General features: G+C 43.4%; 1 protein-coding gene across 6 annotated transcripts; it reads left to right on the top strand.

The window, feature by feature from the left end:
• The first annotated feature begins 243 nt into the window (after positions 1–243).
• On the top strand, positions 244–20,926 carry cep43 (centrosomal protein 43). Of its 6 annotated transcripts, XM_021311481.2 has the most exons (21): positions 244–404; positions 4,640–4,693; positions 4,786–4,840; positions 5,138–5,226; positions 7,493–7,630; positions 7,714–7,740; positions 8,952–9,008; positions 9,091–9,161; positions 9,290–9,339; positions 10,333–10,394; positions 10,787–10,864; positions 11,483–11,524; positions 14,599–14,771; positions 16,225–16,275; positions 16,575–16,634; positions 18,419–18,490; positions 18,899–19,005; positions 20,110–20,175; positions 20,288–20,321; positions 20,462–20,549; positions 20,627–20,926. In XM_021311481.2, the coding sequence occupies exons 1-21, from the start codon at positions 321–323 to the stop codon at positions 20,705–20,707; spliced, it is 1,539 nt and encodes a 512-aa protein (XP_021167156.2). In that variant the 5' UTR covers positions 244–320; the 3' UTR covers positions 20,708–20,926. The 6 variants fall into 6 exon arrangements, with proteins under 6 accessions (XP_021167156.2, XP_035986459.1, XP_021167157.2 ...); XM_036130566.1 differs by lacking the exon at positions 18,419–18,490; XM_021311482.2 differs by lacking the exon at positions 11,483–11,524 and having other exon boundaries at positions 245–404.
• The last annotated feature ends 375 nt before the right edge of the window (positions 20,927–21,301 follow it).

Raw genomic sequence — 21,301 nt, 5'->3', positions numbered from 1 at the left:
ATTGTGACATGTAGCTGTACAAACATGAAAACGATGATTAATTTTATGTCTATTTTTATTTCAGCTATTTATTATTTTATGTTAAATTTGTTTCTACAATTTATTTCAAACTCACATAACTTTATGATAAAATTAACAAGCAGAATAATTAAGCAAAGTATTGAAAGATTACCATTTCTCCCATCAATCTGCTGTTGCACCGCGCAGCCGCTCCAGCAGGTGGCGGTACACACCGGAAGAAGCAGCGTCAGCGGCGCTTCCGGGTAGTTTGTTTTGGTCTGTTGTCCTGACAGCAGCGGCTAGCTTAGATCCAGGTGAACATGTCGGCCACAGAGGACGACACCGAGCTGAGGGACCTGCTCATCCAGAACCTGGAGAACAGCGGAGTTCTGAACAAGCTGAAGGTCAGACAACCGAACTGAAACCGGAACCGGGGAGCCTACGGTTAGCGGCGTTAGCTTAGCGGCTAGCATCGAGTTGCTAACCAGCTGATGAGGCAGTTTAACCAGTTTAACTTTGAGGAAACAGTGTAAACTAGCTGTTGGGTAAAACTGAATAAACAACGAACTAAAAAAAACTACGGAGGAGGATCATAAAGTTTATTTATTATTATTGTATTATGCTTACAAAAATAAGTGTTATGTCTCCAAAAAATATAAAATATTTTGAGTCTTTGCTTTGAGTTTGAAGCCAACACGTTCGGGTTGACAATGTGTTTTTTTTCTTAGGTTCAGCCGAACCAGCTCTGGTTGTAATGATTTCTGTTAGCCATATCCAGCCGGTGCTGCTCCTGTTCTTCCTTAAAACTGGTTCTAAATCACTGATCTGTTCTAAATTCAGTTCAGACGGGTCAACTGGTTCCTGTTCATAGTTCACTTCACCGCCTACAGGCTTTAAACGCAGCTCCGAATTGAACAAGCTGGCGTTTATTTGTCATGAATTGTCTGAAATTCAATAATGAATGTAGGTCATGACGTCATTTCCAGATTAGCATATGGATTGTGCCATTGTCTACCATCTGTTTTATTCTCTCCTGCTCTCGTTCAAATATTTTAATAGTTTTATCTACAGAAAGGAACATTTTGGCTAAGAGGCGTCCCAAAAAATATCCTCTCACTAACACATTAGTGCACAACACTGAATCCTAAAGACAAATGTGTTTTCTAACCTGTGCAGCTTCAGTCTTCACATTATTTTCAATTTGTTGCGCTAAGAGGTTTATTAAGTTTTATTTATTTAGCACCAATTCACAGATGTGCAGTGTGGAAGTGGTTCAGAGGAACCGACCTCTGGTGGTTCTGTTCATAGACATCATATACGTAGACGCGTCATAGGGCGCAGGTTCGCACGTCAACGTCACCGCCATATTGTATGTGGCAGAAAAAAGTTGAGTTCTGTTATTGTGAACGTGGATCAGAGAAGATGCCTCATTCCTGTGCTGCAATAAATACACACACACACACACACACGTATATATATATATATATATATATATATATATATATATATATATATATATAATTTTTTGTATGTGTTATGAATATACGGATCAATTTGTTAATTGATCTAAACGTGGTCTTTGTTATTTCATAAAACCGTGTCACATGTGAACCTTTAGGAACAGACTTTTTGGGTGAGTATTAAAGAGGTAAAATTAATAATATGAGAAAAAAAAGTCCTAGGTCAATAAAGTAAAAATAAACAAACAAACACAAAAGTGATAATGTTATGATAAAAAACATCATATTATGAGAATTAAGAGGGAACATTTCCAGAATAATCACAGTTTGCAGAATTATTTCACTCCTGGAGTAGGCCAGGTTAGATTATTTTAAATATTTTTATTCTTTAGGAGAATAAATTCAGGAAAATGAAGCTGAAGGGACACGAAAATAAACTTGTAACATTACAAAAAAAATACGACGAATACAAAGTATATTCAGAGATTAAAGTCCCTCTGATACTGTTTAAGTGACTGAGTAACTGCAGATTTGCCACATTTAAGATGGCGGACGCTCTGACGCATCGCAGCATAGGCAGAACCCGCCCAATGACGCGTCTACTCTTATATTATGTCTATGGTTCTGTTGGAGTGTAGCAGGAACGATGCATGCTGGTCCATTTTCTCCCTGAAGTTAACCAACATCATCCCAGGCGATGAAACTTCTCATCTGGATCTCCTCCCAGCTGGCGTTGTAGGAGGCGGCCGCTTATCGGTCCGTTTAGGAACGGAGAGCATCTATCGGCTTTGTGCTGGTCCACTCTTTGCTGGGACAGTGATGTCATCGTCTCCGCCGTCCTGTGATTGGATAAATTACTTTCTGTTGTTAACAGCACGGATGATAATGGCAGTGAAAAGTTTTTTTTTCCCCCGTCTTGATTTAAACCGACTCCACTGTGTCCCAGAAAATCTGGTGTTTGTGAATGAAGTTCACGACGCTGGCTGAGCTTCATCTTTAATAAAGCATTTATGGATCATAAGCAGTCTGCTGTTGGTCCACCCATCAACACCTTCATCTTCAGGCGTAGAAGATGAATAAAGTCATTTTTCAACAGGTCTGATTAGCTCCAGCTAATGGATGATGAGACTCTGAATGTTGGGCGTATCAGCGGCTAATGAGGTTATTTTCTCTGTCCTATCAGACGCTGAAGCAGATTTCCTTCGTCCTCTTTGTGCTGCAGAGCCGATCGATGCCTTTAACTTCTGCATCCCCGACCATAACTACTTTAGGCATAAATGCTGGTTTCTGGGTCACGTTAGGAGGCGGTTGTGTTGTTCTCGTCTCTGTTTGGAGGAGACGTTTCCTTCCTGGGTTCATGAGCTCCAGTTGGAGACGTGACGGATTAGTCCTTGGTACCAGAGTTAAGGAAGATGTCGGCTCCAGCTGCCTGTTGTCTTCCTCTTAGCTTCTCCTTAATATCACAGAATATATGAGCCGCCATCTTCTCTCTCCATCTTTCTCTTATTTATCCATTTTTCTGTCTCTGTGTCTTTATAAATGGTTATATTCTGAAGGCTACCTGCCTTTCCTGCTTCTTGATTCAATGAAAATCTCTTTAAAATCTAGATCTGCCAGAGTTTATAATATTTTTGAGCGTAACTTTATTAAATTTGAACTTTATCACATTTAGGATCTGCTTCTGATCCATTCATGGGGTCCATCTAGCGACAGAAATGCGTTTTCCAAGAATAAAGCAGCATCTGTGTTCATAGGTTGACTCAGGAAGGTGGAGTTTTGTTTCCTACAGACAGACGTTTGGTTATTTTGTGACAATCAAAGCAAATTATATTCTGTAGGACATCTAAAAATGACCATAGAGGCTTTTACTTGTTGCGTTAATGTTTATACACTGCAAAAAGAGAACTAAAAATGAGTAAAATTTTCTTGAAATTAATGTATTTGCCCTTGATTTGAGCAGGTAAATAAGATTATTTGCCAATGGAATGAGTATTTTTTACCCCTAAAATAAGATAATTAGATGAATTGCACTTGAAATAAGATGATGGAGATGAATTGTTTCTATTTTAAGTGCAAAAATCTTATTCCATTGGCAAATAGTCCTATTTACCTGCTCAAATCAAGGAAAAATACATCCATTTCAAGAAATAAATTCTTATTTTTAGGTCTATTTTTGTAGTGTAATAATCCAGTTTAAACAGACGATCGTCATCCTCGTATCAGGCAAACGTTCTCAGTATACTGAATCCAAAAAAGGATAAAAAAAAATCAAACAACTGGACTTCTATAAGTTTCAGAATAGAAGTCCAGTTGTTTTATTTTTAACCTTATTTTGGTTTTGATCATGACCAGGATGACTGAGTCTTCGCCTCAGTATATTCAGGTAACCGGGGCACCAGGTGAAATAAACAAATATTGCCCTTTTTCAGTTGTAACACAACAGAAAGGACACATTTATTCTGTTGGATCCTGCAATTCTGACTAGGGCTGCACGATAATTCAGTAACAATAAATATCGATCGCTAGACTTATATCGATTATAGAAAAAAGGGTAAATAAAAAGTTCAGTAGAACAACAGTTTTCCTTCCTTTTGTATTCTACGCTATAATGTATATAATATATATACATTATAGGGTAGAATGCAATATATAATGTGTATATATAATGTAGGTTAATATTACATCATTACATCCTCCCAACCAATCACAACGTAGACCCAGGAAGCTCCGCCCCCTTCAAAGAATTCAGATAGCTTGGGTTCTTTTTTCTTTTTTTTAAAAACTTAACGTTTTACTAAAAAGTTGGTAGAATAAAGGTTAGAGTTTGAATTCAGTGTTTGTGTCTGTGTCTAAAAATAGGTTGCTAAGCAACAGCATAAAATGTCCAGGGTTACACTTAAAATCGATAATTATCGATATCGATCATAATGATTCTATTTTATCAATGCGTTTTATTAATATATTGTCCAGCCTTGCTCCTGACACAAGCGACAGTAATTCTGTGGTGGACGATTCTTGGTCGGTTCTAAACGTTCCTCTTTAACGAACGCCTTGTGTTCCTCCATCAGAACAGACTCGACGATGGTACGCCCCCCCAGTGAGGGACTGTGTTTGATCTGAATGTATCAGAGGAAATGTCAGACGTCTCATTTCTGCTTTAAACTGTTTTTTTCTGACAGGCGGAGATGAGGGCAGCCGTTTTTCTGGCCATGGAGGACCAGGACAGGCTGGAGGTGAAGCTTTCATTCTTGATCCGACTCACAGTTTTCATTATTGTCGTCTGCCGACGTTCACTTTTTGTCACGTTTCTCTCCGACCGTCTCAGAAGAAAACTCCGCTTATCAACGAAAACCTGAGGAAATGCCTCAGCAGCAAAGACGGTGAGTTCACGTTGTGTCTGGAGTTTCTTTCCCCGCAACGCCGCGGCGTTCATTCGCCCCGCTGCAGTCCTGCAAGGAAAGCCTGCAGAGCTGCCGATCCAGATCCGTTTAACAGAATTCATGGATGTGGCCCTGAGCAGCAGGCAGCATCCACCAGGTGCAGCTGTAGGCCCAGACCACAGGGAGGCAGCGCTGCTCCATCAGGCTGCAGTTTGGTCAGACCTGTGGGCGCCCGGCCTCAGATATATAAACCTGCAGCGTCTGAGTCTGCTCCTCAGCCCGTCTCTGTCCCCGCAGGACGCCTGGTGGCCAGTCTGGTCCTGGACTTCCTGCAGGTGTTCAACCTGGACTTCAGCCTCGCCGTCTTCCAGCCGGAGATCAACGCGGTGAGTCCCTCGCTCCGTCTGAGCCGTCCTGCTGTGACAGCTTCTCAGCGTGACTCAGAGTGCCTTCTCTGTGGTCTGTGGTGCGAAGGCTGGATCCCACAGAGAGATAAGTCACGGCGTGTGGCAGAGAAACTGAAGTCATCTTGGTTTTCCTGCAGCTGAGCGACGCTGCAGGAAAACCAAGATGAGCCGACGGTAAAACGGTCTGAATTCAGCAGTTTTAACATCGTTTCTAACCGGACCGGCGTGTTCTGGTTGATAACTGGACATTTCTAACTAGGGCTGAACAATTAATCGCATTTTCAATATAATCGCGATTTAAAAAAATGCAATTTCCAAATCGCAGAGTCTGCAATTTTTGGCTATGTAACAATCAGGGAATTAGACACGTCCATTAGGTGTTGGTAAAATGTTTAAAGTGGGTTTGCCTCCACATGGAAGGGAAGACAGTTGCAGCAGTGAGATAATCTAATTTTATTACTTGTTTTAGAGTTTATATAATCATATATAGCATTAAGTACAGGTCAATCAGTTTAATACATAGACTTGCTTGTTGGTTGCACTTTATGTTCAACAAGGATTGATGTCCAAATCAGTTAAAAGCTGTTCTCTTGAATAATATTCTGATTAATAGAAACATTAAAAGTTAATGTTTAAAATAGTCCTTGTTTACAAACATCTTTATCTAGAGGCCATTTTTGTTGCTTGTGGTTAATGCAGAGAAAAGTCAAAATTGCAATTTTGGTTGAAATATATTGTAGGCAGAACGCAATAATTTCTGCTCTGAGTTTAGATGCTGCGGGTCTTTTAGCAACTAATCCACATGGCGAGGAAACAAATTGATTTGTTGTTTGTATATGTTTAAAAAGACATGATAAATTAAACTGGGAAAAAAATCGCATTAAATCGCAATATTAAGAAAAAAAATCGCAATTAGATTATTTTCCAAAATCGTTCAGCCCTATTTCTAACTGGACCGACTGACGCTGGTCCTGCCGGGGACCATCGGCCCAGTCACCCAGGGGCTGAAATATTAGATCAGCTCCTGGTTTTATTGTTCTGTTCGTCTAGAACTGGACCCTGATCACAGTAATTCTAAAACCCGAGCCTGTACCGTGTTTTTCAGACTATAATCACTCCAGAATATAAGTCGCATCAGTCAAAAAATGCACTGTAAAGAGGAAAACAAACATATATGTCGCATTTATTTAGACATTTATTTCACACAATCCAAGACTAAAAACTGACATTTAATCAGGTAAGGTAATTTATCAAATTAACAAGCTGCATCTACAACCAGCTTAATAATATGGAACATATCTGGAGGATGAATGGAGTAAATTAGCGTTACACTGCAAAAACGGATCTAAACATAAGTGGAATGTTCTTAAAATGTGTGTTTTTGTCCCTGATTTGAGCAGGTAAATAATATTTTCTGCCAATGGAATGAGTATTTTAACCCCTAAAATAAGATAATTAGATATACTGCACTTGAAATAAGATGATGGAGATGAGTTGTTCCTATTTTAAGTGCAGAAATCTTATTCCATTGGCAGATCATCTTATTTACCTGCTCAAATCAAGGACAGATACACTTATTCTAAGAGAATATTACTTATTTTAGTTCCGTTTTTGCAGTGTAAAACCAACCGACTCCAAACAGGGAAGTTCTCATCAGAGCATTTCGGTCTAATTACACCTAAATCCGACCGTGAGCGTAACGGTGCTACATGCTAAGCTAACAGTACGACGTGGATGTTTCAGAGCAACATAAAGCTATCGTGCATCAGAGAAGTGAATACAGACTGAAACAGCGTAACGACATACAAACATGTTCTTTGTCTATAAGTTAAGGTTTTAATTAATTTTTAAGTGGTGCAGGAGCAGTATTAAATTTCTTTACAGGCCTAAAGCGCCCTCTTGTGGCTATTAGATGGTAATGTGTACTGCTTGGTTTATGTTGTTCAGTATTATTTACCGTTTAAAACTGATATAAGTCGCAGGATCGGCCAAAGTATGAAAAAAGAGTGACTTATAGTCTGATAAATACGGTATTTATCTTACGGTGATAAAAGTTGTTCCCAGGCGCCATGTTGTTGTGATGCTGAAATGTGGAGCTGTAGGAGCAAAGGGACAGAATCACCTCCTCTCCTGTTTAAAGATGATCCCGCTGAAGGTTCTGGAGCGGTTCTGATCACGGCTGAGCTCCGTTTAAAGTCCAAACATGAGACAAAGTGAGCGACTCAGTCTGTTTGTCCTCCTGCAGCTGAACGGTCTGGACGGCCGGGATCCGGTCTGCAGAGAGCTGGGTCTGTCCGACTCGGAGCTGAACAGGAACTCGCCGGTGCTGCTGGAGCTCGTCCGCAGGGCCCGGCAGAAAGACGACCCGGCGGTCCGCTCCCAGGTGAGACGCGCCGGCTCTGGTCCAGATTCTGCGCGGACGCAGCGAGGAAGCGGATAAATTCTGGTCTCTGTTTGTGTCGACAGGGAGACAGAAGTGGACCCGTCCTGCAGGTGAGCCGGCGGATCCAGCGGTTCTAGGGGTTCTGCTGGACTCCTGTTTGGATTCATGGATAAAGAGAACTGTTTATTCCTCACTGCGTTGCTCTAACGGACCAAACCTCATTCCTCGGGTCGGGTTGGAACGTTAAACCGTTTAATTTCCGCCTCTGTGTCGGGCCGGGTCAGAACCAGAGTCTCAGATTAATCATTTGATCCCCTGTAAACTATTTCAGTCTGAGTGAAGCCAGGAGGTTCTGGAGGTTCACTGCAAAAAGGGAACTCAAGGTAAGTCAAATTTTCTTGAAATGTGTATATTTTTCCTTTATTTGAGCAGCTAAATAAGACTATTTGCCAATGGAATGAGTATTTTTACCCCTAAAATAAGATAATTAGACATCCTGCACTTGAAATAAGATGATGGAGATGAGTTGTTCCTATTTTAAGTGCAGAAATCTTATTCCATTGGCAAATAGTTTAATTTAGCTGCTCAAATCAGGGATAAATACACAAATTTCAAGAAAATGTTACTTACTTTGAGTTCCCTTTTTGCAGTGCTCAACAAAAACCTGATTTGTTCTCATGTGTAAAATAAAAGCCTCATAATTCATTTTTTTATTTAATCTTAGTCACACCGAGCTCCACTTTCTAACGTTTTATTCAAACAAGAAGGAATAAAAACAGTAGAAATTACTGTTTGAAATTATTCAATTTTAAAAAGGTTGATTTGCACGTTTTAATGTGATGGTTTTAGTCGACATGTGATTTATTATTTTACTGAGAATCCTTTTATTAGTGATTGAATATTTAGTAGCAGCTGATCCTTGTATCCAAGGCAGATTTCTCTCAAGAGAGACTAATAAAGAGACTTTGACTAGAAAACACGACCTGCTGTTCCTAGAGAGGAGAAATTAGTGTTTAAACGCTGATCTAAGCTGATCTGAAGGTTTAACATTAATAAAATAAAGTAAATTCATAGAGTTTGACCCACAGATTTTTGTTCTCCAGACTTTTTGGCCGTCTTCTTTACACTCTGAGGTTTTTATAGTTTCCACATTTAAAGCCTGACAACCCGAGATGAACATAAGATAAACAAATCACTACATTTTATATTTCTGCTTTAAATATTGGCTAAAAAGGTTCTGACAGCTTCCTGTGGCAGGAAAGCGTCTGATTGGCTGAAGCCAAGCTGCCTCTAACGCCTTCATCCCCCGTTTCCTCTGCAGGAACTCTCTCAGAACCAGATCGGCCGCGCCCGGAGGACCTTTGACGCTCACGACAAGGTCAGCGCTTCGGTTTAACGCCGGCTCTTTCCGACCAATCACCGGCGGCGATCTCACCTGTGCTCTCTGCTGCCACCTGCAGGATCAGAGCGGCTCTGTGAGAGAAGAGGACCTGAAGTCGGTGTTCACAGACCTGCTGCCCGGCCTGAACAAGTAGGAACCGCTCCCGGCCCAGTCAGGACTCGCTTAGGCGTCCGGAACCGGCGCCTCCGGTCGGGTTCTGGTTTGAAACCCAACAACTCTGCGTGACGGGTCATGTGGCTTTCCTGCTGTGTTTGCAGGAACATGCTGGAGACGTTTGTGGACGACGAGCTCCGCGCCGCAGACAACAGTGAGTCTTTGCTTCCCTGCTTCATTATCAGGGAGATCGTAGAAAATGGTTCTAGATGTGCAACATCTCCTCACACTGATCTGATCTGAAAAGTGTGGCGCGCATTTGTCTACCAGCCCCTCCGAGTCAGAACTTTTCAGAACTTCTTCTGCGTAGAACATCTCCAGCCCAGTCAGGTTGGATGGAGAACATCTGAGAACATCAGTTTTCCGGCCTTGCCTCAGATTCTCAGTTGGATTCAGGTCTGGGCTTTGACTAGGCCGTTCCAACCTATGAATCTGCTCTGGTCTAAACCACCCCGTATCATCTCTGGCTGCATGTTCAGGCTGGTTCTCCTGCTGGTCTCCAGGAAGGTCCTCGGTTCGGCTCCTATCAGCTTCCCACAGCCTGATGCTGCCTCCACCGTGCTCCGCTGGTGGAATGATGCACAGATGATGAGCATCTTCCACCTGTTCGCTGTGCCTCCAACATGGAAAACAGGATTTCTCATGACTTTCTTGTTGCTTTTCCTCAAAGTCTGACCCGTCTGCTGGGTTCCCTGCTCTCCATGATGCTGGTTGTTCTCCTCTGTTCTCTAGAGAACCTCTGAGGCCAGAACCAGGACGGTTAGACTCAGTTTCAGCTGCAAACAGCGGGACTCTGGTTGCTAATTAATTACTAGTTAGTTGGACCGTTCTTAGCGGAGAGAAATCAGCGTTTTTTATGTTTTATTTGTAAAACCGAATGAGGAAATGATTAATTTTCCTTCTTTACTTTCATGTGAAACTGTGTCAGATGTACAGCGGTGCAGCTTAACGTTCGGTAACTGAATGTTCTGCCCTGGACCGGCCCGGTTGAATCTGGATCGGGTCTGATGTCGGTCGGAGGAACTTTGAAGCTCATGCCTGACGTTCATTTGCTCTGAACCTCCATCAGCTGCAGATGTTGAGCATCTGAGTCCCGTTTGACTAATTATGTGTTGCTGGTTTTCATTTGTTCTCGTGTTTTCTGCAGAGATCGACTTCCAGGCCTTCCTGGCGATGTACAAACGTCTCTTCGCTCAGTGCAGAAGTGTGGTGAGTCTCACTTTCCTTTTCTAGGTGTTTTCAGCCTCCTGCAGCTTTAAAGCAGCTTATTTCTGGGGTTGGATGACGTGTTCACGGATGATTAAAGGTTTAGGATCTTATCCAGACCTGCAGATGAATCGTAGGGGATCAAAGTAGAGTCAGTCATTTTTTTTCTGTTCCTTTTCTACCAAACATTCTGTCAAATCTTTGAGTTTTAAATATTTCTAGGGACAAAAAAACATCTTAATGAAATAAAAGAGTCCTCTGTTAACCACAGCGACTCTTTAAACCGGATCTGAATGTGATTTATTTATGCCTCCTGCTCTGAACAAACGTGGGAATAGTTGGTTCTGATCCGGGTGAAATGGTTGACGTCTCTGTTCTGCTCCGTTTGTCTGCAGGTCGTTTCGGACTCAGAGGAGAGTCGACATCAAACCAAGAACCCTGAGGAGAAGCCGGGCTCTCCGCCTGTCAGCAAGGTACTGGCGCCAGCTCGTCGGTTCTATTTAGAGTCTCTTATTTCTCCCTGGAAGAGTTTTAGGTGCAGAGAAATTAACTGATTTATTGTGGCTCAAAGAAAAAAAATAAACTAAAGCTGGATCACAATCAGGAGAAATCTGCTCCCAGCATCCAGATGATAAAATCATTTGCTGCTTCTTGTTTCTGCCCATTCTACTAAAGTTTAATTTGAGTATTATCCAGCTTTTAATTAATTTGGATAAGAAAACCATTTGCTGTCCCATAATCTATAAGATCGGCCCGTTTTCCCTCCTTCTGTTGGTTCTGACATTTAATATGTAGGAACCTCATAAATCACTTAAATCTGCAGATCCTCTTCTGGCTTATTTGACTGAAATGAGACAAAAGCTGCAGTGTTTTGCTTGTAAAGCCTTCTATCCCTCACAGATCTAACGCCGTCTGGGTTTTAGTTGTTTGATAAAATGGTTCATGTTGGATTTTCTGGCTAAACAGCAGCAGGAGGAGTTTAGATGCTTTGAGGTTAGTTTGAGTCGAGCAGCGGAGCAGGAACTGCTGCCGGTGTCTGAATGCAGCGTCCGGGCCGCGCTTCTGACGGCTGCTGTCCGTGTCGTGCACAGATCCCCAGATTGAAAGGTCAGAAGAGCCAGACAGCAGCTAAGGTAACCGGGTGGATGGGGACACTAACACCATCACTAACCATCACCTGTCCTGCTTCTAGCTCTCCATCGCAGCTCTTCCATGTTTCTAACCGTCCGCCGCTGAGCGGACCAGAAGGCTTTGCTACAGAGCTACGCTGACCCAGCCGAGCTGAGCAGGACTGGACCGGCCTCTGGTCCTCTTCCTGATCCACTAAAAACTCTGATATTTATCAGTCATCAGACAGAAAAAAACATGGATGTCTAATTTTTAGCAGGTTTTCTCACTGATCTTTAACATATGACGGATCGTCCCAAACTCACTTTTTAGACGTAATTCAGCCAAAACTTCATAGTTGATTATTTTTCAGCTGGGTCAAAAATCTCAATCCTCCCAACAAAATTAAGTCACTGGTGTAATAAAAGGACATTCAGTTTAGTTTTATTTATATAGCTCCATTTCACATCCCATCATCTCAAGTCTCTTTCCAAAGTCAGACTCCATCAGATCCTCCAGGTTGGTGAGAAAGTTTCCTCTCTAAGGAAACCCAGCAGGTTGCATCAAGTCTCTCCAAGCAGCATTCACTCCTCCTGAAAGAGCGTAGAGCCACAGTGGACAGTCGTCTGCATTGTTGATGGCTTTGCAGCAATCCCTCATACTGAGCATGCATGAAGCAACAGTGGAGAGGAAAACTCCCCTTTAACAGGGAGGAGAACCTCCAGCAGAACCAGAACCAGGCTCAGTGTGAACGCTCATCTGCCTCCACCCACTGGGGCTTAGAGAAGACAGAGCAGAGACACAGAAAGCTCAGAAGCTCACATTGACCCAGGAGTACTTTCTATGTTAGATGGTAATAGAGGATGATCTGCCTCCCCTGATGATGTCACAGCTAACAGAACACCAGACCAGGTGTACCTTCTATGGAGAGAAAAATGACAGAGAAAAAAAAGTTAAAAGCTGAAATAACAACAAACAATGCAGATTGGAGAGCAGTAGGAGAACTCAGCAGAGAGAAATAGACCCTGATGTCCTCCAGCAGCCTAAGCCTATAGCAGCATAACTATAGAGGTAGCTCAGGGTAACATGAGCCACTCTGACTAGAAGCTTTGTCACAAAGGAAAGTTTTAAGATTAGTCTTAAAAGTAGACGGGGTGTCTGCCTCACGGACCAAAAACTCATCTTCCATCAAGTCAGCAGGTGGATTAAAATAAAAAAAAAACATCCTGCTGGTTTATCATTAGTGTGACTGAATCAGAGTCTAAAAACATCTGAAATAAACACAACTCTGTGACTGCACCCTCTACTTTCTCAACATATTACAGAAATGAGAAAAACCCTCAGAAACTTTAACATGTTGGTAAAGTGATGTCCCCAAGTATCCGTTCAGGCTGAAACAGGAGGAAAAGTAGCCGTTATCGTTACTCCTACTGCTTTATTATCTGCAGAACCGCAAATAAGAGCTGCACGTGGAAAATCAAGAGTAAAGTACAAGAAAAACAGCAAATAAACTCAGTAAAACAAGAGAAATAGAGTTTAAAAAATCTAAAGTTTTTAATATGTTTTTCAACTACTTTAACCACGAGGACCATAAAAACTATATTTTTATCTGTTAAACTCCTAATAATGACATTAATAATGCTGTTTGTGTCAGAAAACATTCTTTAAAAGTGTTTTTATCTCATTTAGCTTAAGTGACTGAAGGTTTTGGAAATTTTTTGTCGCAGCTTAAACAACAAAAACATTAATTCCTGACTGATTTACACATCTACCACCGTTCAGCTGCTTCATTTAAGGTTTTGTGGTAAAGGGGTCAGAACCATATTGTTTTGGACCCGGTTGGGATGAACCTGCTCTGTAGCAAAGCTTTCTGGGAGTTTTCAGTTGCTAAAGGTGTAAACCAATCAGCTCAACGCTGCTGCTCCACTTTAGCTCTGAATCTATGTAGCAAAGCTCCAGTCGCTCCAATCATGAGATTTCTTTGGTGGGCCTGATTCTGTGGTTCTGATCGGCCCAACAACTCCTAAAAATCACAGATCTTTCCTTCACTGCTAGCTAACCAGCTTTCATTTTCTCTTCGCTCTTGATTTGCCTTTTCTGCATCTTTATAGTTGAGCCTCCAACTCTCTGGGACTTGGTGGTTCTTCATTGTCGTCTTTATGGTTTTAGAGTATTTTCTATAATTTCTGCAACAAAGAACAACAAATTCACTCCAAGATTTGGAGATTTCACAAAAATCCTCCAAGGTAAAGTCATCTTTAATGGTTTAACAACAGTTACCCGTGTTCTGCTCTCTCAGAAATGACTAATCTGAACATGAGTTAAAAACTTAGGTATCCACCACTGCAGCAGGACGGACGCTGCTTATGTTAAACCTCAAACCTTCAGTTCTGTGGGAGTTCTGGACCAGACACCAGTTTTAATCACAGCACAAGGCAAAACGCCATCAGTCCTCGGTGTTTGCATTGATCCGACGTCGACATTTTCATCTCCAGATGGATCTAAAAGCCGATTAAAAACTGGAGAAATATCCACATCCCGGACAGGACCCCAATCTGAGTTACTGCCTGCCTGAAAATCTTCACTAATGAGGAGCAAAAACGGTTTATTGTTGTTTCGGTTCAGGGTCAGTTTGCCTTTAGCTGGTTTATAAATGCACTGTGTTTTGCATATTTATCCTTTTTGTGCCTGTAAATAAACCAGATACACCGATGATTCTAGTCAGTGTACATCTACGTGTTCGTCTTATTATTTAGAGATTTAAGGAGATGAACGATGACAAACATTTTCAATTTCCTCAAGGTTTTATGTCAACATCCTGTTTTCACTGATGGTTCCAGTTAATTTCAGGCCTTCTTTGATGAAATATAAAAGACAGAACATTTAACTGGACCGGCAGAAAATAGAACTTTGACAGACAAACTATTTCAGGCTTATTTCTACCAACTGGTTTTGCAAAAGTTCTGACCAGAAGTTCCTTCAGAAGCTGCTTTTGTTACAGATGACTGAGACACAAAGTTCTGGAGATTTTAAAAATGTTTTCCTCCTTTTCCTCTTTTTCGTTTTGTAACCGACGGTTCCTCGCTTTGTTGAAACCCAGGAACCGGAGCGGGTGCTCCCCCTGCCAAAAAGAGACGTTCCGCAGCAGAACCAGATGTCTCCGGCGGTGAGCATGGAGCATCTGGACCTGGACCTGGATGAAGGAGAGGACCACGATGAAGGAGACTCGTTCTTCGACGACCCGCTGCCCAAACCACAGAAGACCTACGGCTGGTGAGGAACACTCGCCTTCAGGTTGCGGGAAACCGTCTGCAGACCAGAGAACTCGCCGACTAGAACGTCTCCCTTCTGCCTTCCATGTTTAATCATTTCCTGCACAAATTCCCTGAAATCAGGGTAAAATTGTTCCTCGTTGTTTGCAAATTCTGGTTGAAAATAATTTTTGAATAAAAGAAAAAGCCACCAGGCAACAATAAAATCTCATCACAATGGGATTTAATTATTTTCATTTGAAAAAAAATACAGAAAATTTCAAAGAAATGGTCAAAAACATTTTCGTTTAGTCTCGAAATTGTAAAAATTGTTACATTGGTATTTTAAGAAAAGGCAAACTATTTTATTTGGCTTTTATTTTATAAACTCAAATATGGAATATGCATAAGTTTTTCAAAAGATTTACTATTAAAGTATAAAAGAAAAATAAACTAAATTATAATAATACATGTTAGGTTTAGATTTAATGTGTATTATGTTACATATGATGTTAATTTTTTTTAATCTGAAATCTATATTCCTTATAACCAAACCCCATTTTATACAGGCTAAAAACAAACAATTTTATTCCAAAATATGGACAATTATTGACTATCTGGTTATACTGTATATATATATATATATATATATATATATATATATATATATATATATATATATATATATATATATATATATATAAGATATAGTAAAATTAAACACTTATATCTAAGTGTTTAATTTTAGGGGTTAATGGAACTCATTTAATTGGCAGATTATTATATTTACCTGCTTAAATCAAGGACAAATAAAATCATTTCAGGAACATTTTACTTCCCTTTTTGCTGTGTGGATTTTAAAGCATGTTTGGACTCAGATCAGATATATATATATATATATATATATATATATATATATATATATATATATATATATATATATATATATATATATAAATATAAATATAAATATAATATCTCCGTTTTTGGTCAAATCTGAAAATGTTATTAAAATATAAATGCCTTCAGTTCTGTGCTGCAAATAAGGACTAAAAGTCAGTCAAATTTACTTGAAATTAGTCTATTTGTCCTTTATTTGAGCAGGTAAATAACATTTTTTGCCAGTGGAATAAGATTTTTGCACTTAAAATCGGAACAACTCATCTCCATCATCTTATTTCAAGTGCATTATATCTAAGTGTTTAATTTTAGGGGTTAATGGAACTCATTTAATTGGCAGATTATTATATTTACCTGCTTAAATCAAGGACAAATAAAATCATTTCAGGAACATTTTACTTCCCTTTTTGCTGTGTGGATTTTAAAGCATGTTTGGACTCAGATCAGTCAGTGAAAGTGGGGTGAAGTCCAGAAACGCAGCGTTTGTCTGCCTGATGACCCGGTTCTAACGATCAGCGGTTCTGAATGTCTGGTTCTGAATGTCTGGTTTCTGTCTCCTCCTGCTGCCTCCGAAGCTCTCCCATCGGAGAACAGGACCCGTCAGAGACGACCAGCGGTCCAAAGGAGTGAGTAACAAAACCCGAGTCAGATCAGGGGGAACTCAGGAGGTCAAAGGTCATTCTGGAGAAGGAGGAAGAAGGAAATTTGATTTTTTGAGGTTCTTCAGCACGTTTAGAGGCGCTGTTCCTTTAAGTCTCGTTAAGGAAACTGAAAGGCGGCTCTTGGTGTCTGCTGTGTGGGAAGTTCTTCCTCCTCTTCTTCTTCTGTGTTAACCTGTCCTCATCCTGTCTCTGCTTCCCTTTTATCTGTCTCTGAAACGTCTCCGTCCCCGCCTCTCCTGGTCCTCCTCCGCCCCGGCCCGTAGCGCTGTCCATCGGCCCGGGCCGCTCGTCTCCCCGATGAGACGAGGCCGAAGCCTCAGTGAGTGAGTGAGCATGCTCCGCCCGACCGGACCGGCCTCGTTAGCGCTAACGAGGCGACCGCATCTAAAGCATTGATCAGACCCACGTCTGGTTCAGGACGTCTGGTTCAGGACGTCTGGTTCAGGACGTCTGGTCCAGGACGTCTGGTTCAGGACGTCTGGTCCAGCACGTCTTGTCCAGCACATCTCGTTCAGCACGTCTGGTCCAGGACGTCTGGTCCGGCACGTCTGGTCCAGGACGTCTGGTCCGGCACGTCTGGTCCAGGACGTCTGGTCCAGGACGTCTGGTCCAGGACGTCTGGTTCAGGACGTCTGGTCCAGGACGTCTGGTTCAGGACGTCTGGTCCAGCACGTCTGGTCCAGGACGTCTGGTTCAGGACGTCTGGTCCAGCACGTCTTGTCCAGCACATCTCGTTCAGCACGTCTGGTCCAGGACGTCTGGTCCGGCACGTCTGGTCCAGGACGTCTGGTCCAGGACGTCTGGTTCAGGACGTCTGGTCCGGCACGTCTGGTTCAGGACGTCTGGTTCGGGACGTCTGGTCCAGGACGTCTGGTCCAGGACGTCTGGTTCGGGACGTCTGATTCAGGACGTCTGGTCCAGGACGTCTGGTCCAGGACGTCTGGTTCAGGATGTCTGGTCCAGCACGTCTGGTTCAGGACGTCTGGTTCGGGACGTCTGGTTCAGGACGTCTGGTCCAACACGTCTGGTCCAGGACGTCTGGTCCAGGACGTCTGGTCCAGGACGTCTGGTCCAGGACGTCTGGTTCAGGACGTCTGGTTCAAGACATCTGGTCCAGGACGTCTGGGTTCAGGACGTCTGGTCCAGCACGTCTGGTTTAGCACGTCTGGTCCAGGACGTCTGGTCCAGGACGTCTGGTTCGGGACGTCTGGTTCAGGACGTCTGGTCCAACACGTCTGGTCCAGGACGTCTGGTTCAGGACGTCTGGTCCAGCACGTCTGGTTCAGGACGTCTGGTCCAGCACGTCTGGTCCAGGATGTCTGGGTCCAGGACGTCTGGTCCAACACGTCTGGTCCAGGACGTCTGGTCCAGGACGTCTGGTTCAGGACGTCTGGTTCAGGACGTCTGGTTCGGTACATCTGGTCCAGGACGTCTGGTCCAGGACGTCTGGTCCAACACGTCTGGTCCAGGACATCTGGTCCAGGACGTCTGGTTCAGGACGTCTGGTTCGGTACATCTGGTCCAGGACGTCTGGTCCAGGACGTCTGGTCCAACACGTCTGGTCCAGCACGTCTGGTTCGGGACATCTGGTCCAGGACGTCTGGTTCAGGACGTCTGGTTCGGTCCATCAGCAGGCGGACCCAGAGCTCCTCAGGCTGAACCCTAAACCTCTGACGCAGAGCCGATGAATCCTGCGGTAGTCGGGTCTCTCCATGCGTCTCGGGTCCGGCCCGTGTGTGTCTGTGGCGTGCCTGCAGCGGGTCCGTCTCACCGCGGCCCGCCTGCATCCCATCCCATCATGTTCTGGAGCTGCTCGGCTGACTCGCTGTGACCCGTTTGGACGTGCAGGAAAGCTAGCGAACAAATGGGGCCCCTGGGGGACGACCAGAACCCACTCAGAGCACACTTTGCCGCCGGCTGCATGAATATTTAATGGGGGGGGGGGGGGGGGGGGGGGGGGGGGTCACAGATCGGTTCTGAACGCTGAGCGGTCCCGACGGGCCGAGCCTCCGTCTGCTTGTTTGACGCCTCGGAGTGTGAAAAGGTAAAGATGGCTGCCTGACTCATCATGCTCCCTTTCCTTCCTCCTCTTCCCCGCCGGTCCTAGTCTCTCGGTTCTGACTGGCGACCCGGAGCCCGAGCAGAACCAGCCCGTCTCGGGTCACGGCTCGGAGCCCAGGTGAGCCGGTTAGGAAGCTGCATGTAGATGTGGACCCGTCTGGCCCGGTGGGCTTCGTCCGTTTATGAGTCGGTTTGAACTGCTTTGATTAAAGGTTAATCATAAAATAAATGATTTATAGTTTATAGATTTATAACATCTGCTTTATAACGTCACTGAATTAATTTAAGAAAGGAAAACCTGACGGAACATTTTAGGTTGTTAAAACTGGACCCGGATGAGAAGAATAAAAATGGTTCTATTGGACCTTTATTTTCATTATTTTCACCTTTTACTTTCAGTTAAAGGAGCATTTCACAGCTTTAGTTGACAGGGTTAGACTGGACCTGCAGCGTCGGAGGTTCTGAAGCCGGTTCTGGTTCTGGGAACGGATCACCTGATATGAATTTGATGCGTTCTGGTCTGCAGGAAGGCGGAGACGTCCGGCGCCAGAGCGAGTCCAGTGGGGTCCGTGAGCGAGGTTCTGAGACCAGCAGGAGGAAGCAGCGGGTCAGAACCGAGCCACAGCAGGAACGGTCAGTTTAATCCAGCTGTCCCGTATCGTTTAATTCATCCTTCCTTCCTTCCTTCCTTCCTTCCTACCTTACTTGTTTACTTCCTACTTTCCTTCCTTCCTTCCCTCCGTCCGTCCGTCCGTCCGTCCTTCCTTCCTTCCTTCCTTCCTTCCTTGCTTCCTCCCATCCTACCTTCCATCCTTCCTCCCATCCCTAATTCTTCCTTCCTTCCTTTGCTGCCTTCCATCCTCTCCTCCTTCCTTCCTCCCCTAATTCCTCCTTCCTTCCCTCCTCCCTTCCTTCCTTCCTTCCTTGCTTCCTCCCATCCTACCTACCTTCCTTCCTTCCTCCCATCCCTAATTCCTCCTTCCTTCCTTCCTTCCTTCCTTCCTTCCTTCCTTCCTTTCTTCCTTCCTCCCATCCCTAATTCCTCCATCCTTCCCTCCCCCTACTTCCTTTCTTCCCTTCTCCCTTCCTTCCTTGCTTCCTTCCTCCCATCCTACCTACCTTCCTTTTTCCTTCCTACCTTCCTTCCTTCGTCCCATCCTTAATTCCTCCTTCCTTCATTGTTTCCTTCATTGTTTCCTTCATTGTTTCCTTCATTGTTTCCTTCATTGTTTCCTTCATTGTTTCCTTCCTTCCTTCCTTCCTTCCTTCCTTCCTTCCTTCCTTCCTTCCTTCCTTCCTTCCTTCCTTCCTTCCCTTCTCCCTTCCTTTCTTCCTTTCTTCCTTTCTTCCTTCCCTCCATCTTTCCTTCTTCCCTTGTTTCCTTGCTTCCTCCCATCCTTCCTTCCTTCCTTCCTTCCTTCCTTCCTCCCATCCCTAATTCGTCCTTCCTTTATTGCCTTCCTCCTTACCTTCTCTTCCTTCCATCCTTCCTTCCTTCCTTCCTTCCTTCCTTCCTTGCTTCTTTCCTCCCATCCTACCTACCTTCCCTTTTCCTTCCTACCTTCCTTCCTCCCATCCTTTATTCCTCCTTCCTTCCTCCCCTCCTTCCTTCCCTAATTCTTCCTTCCTTCTTTCCTTCCTTCCTTCCTTCCTTCCTTCCTCCCCGGTTCTGGAGGAGTTCTGGAAACCACGAGGAGAATCTGGTTTCTGACCATCTGAACGTTTTCTGTCCTGCAGGAGTGAAAAACCTCAGAGAGAAAAACCTCAAAGGTCCGAGCGACAGAACCGGATCTCTGCAGCTGGGTCAGAACCGTTTTATTATGTTCTGTGAAAGTCCAGTTTTACTTGTGTTGGAGCAGAATGTGTTGAGGAAGCTCATCAGAACCAGCTAACGGGTCGGGTTCTGTCTCCGCAGATGAAGACGTGGAATACGACGACGACTTCAACAGGTGAGGCTGACGCCATGTTGGTTGGGTTTGGGCTGGACCTTCCTGGGTTGCTGGTTCCACTCCCCATAAAGTTCTGAGGAGCATCAGGCGCTGAACGGGTTCTGCTTTAACTCGTCTGAAGGAGGTTTCCTCTGTTTCAGCCATCGGTCGGACCTTTCTAACGGCGAGCTGAGCATCGGCGAGGAGATCGAGGAGGTCTCCATCGAGGGTCCGGAGATCAGCGACAAGGTTGGACGTCTGCTGGAGGGTCTGAGCCGCTGATCTCAGGTCAGCTCTGAGTCACGCCTTCTCTCTTTGTCCTTCAGTTTGATGAAACCACGCAGGACCTGAGCGTCTCTCAGATCAGCCAGAGCCACGGCGCCGACTACATGGAGGACGTGTCCTGAAGCTCCCATCATGCACCTCTTTGTTTCTGCATATTTAAATCTGTACAGTTTGAGTTAAACAATAAACGGGTTTGTTTTACCGGGTTCATTTGGATAAAAACTCTCTGAGTTTCTTCTTCAAGGACAAACTGGGAGCTTGGAGCAGGAACCATATTGAGGCAATTTTGTTCCGTCATTGTTGCAAAGAACATGTTTTGTAAATGGAAATTAAAATAATAATAATAATAAAAAAAAAGCAATCCAGAAATAAACTGAAAATTTCTTGATCAAAAAAAGGTTTTGAGAGGAACGTTTGTGTTTTCTATGGTTTAATTTATTAAAATAAATAAATAAATAAAAAAAAAAAATTATATATATATATATATATATATATACATATATATAATTTTTGTTTTTTACAGATTTTATATTTTTAAATGTAATTTTTACAATTTCTGTTTTTCAGACTGAATTTTATGAAATGCATTCTTTTCAAATTACTTTTTAGATTCTCTTTACTTCTGGGGGCGGGCTTTCCTCTGGAGCGAAGACGCATTGCTATTGGTCAGCACGGACGTAAGACACGTTTTTATTGGTCAATGCGCGTCAAGAGCA

Source organism: Fundulus heteroclitus, unplaced genomic scaffold (assembly GCF_011125445.2).
Source record: "Fundulus heteroclitus isolate FHET01 unplaced genomic scaffold, MU-UCD_Fhet_4.1 scaffold_36, whole genome shotgun sequence".
Taxonomy (NCBI): Eukaryota; Metazoa; Chordata; class Actinopteri; order Cyprinodontiformes; family Fundulidae; genus Fundulus; species Fundulus heteroclitus.
Note: the sequence above shows the minus strand (reverse complement) of the source record. Positions and strands in the feature narration are given on the sequence as shown.

Excerpts from the sequence above, each read along its gene's own strand:
- cep43 (XM_021311481.2), top strand. The coding sequence starts at position 321 with ATGTCGGCCACAGAGGACGACACCGAGCTGAGGGACCTGCTCATCCAG. Across the intron at positions 9,340-10,332 it reads GCTCCGCGCCGCAGACAACA|AGATCGACTTCCAGGCCTTC; the intron begins GTGAGTCTTTGC and ends TGTTTTCTGCAG. Across the intron at positions 11,525-14,598 it reads AGAGCCAGACAGCAGCTAAG|GAACCGGAGCGGGTGCTCCC; the intron begins GTAACCGGGTGG and ends GTTGAAACCCAG.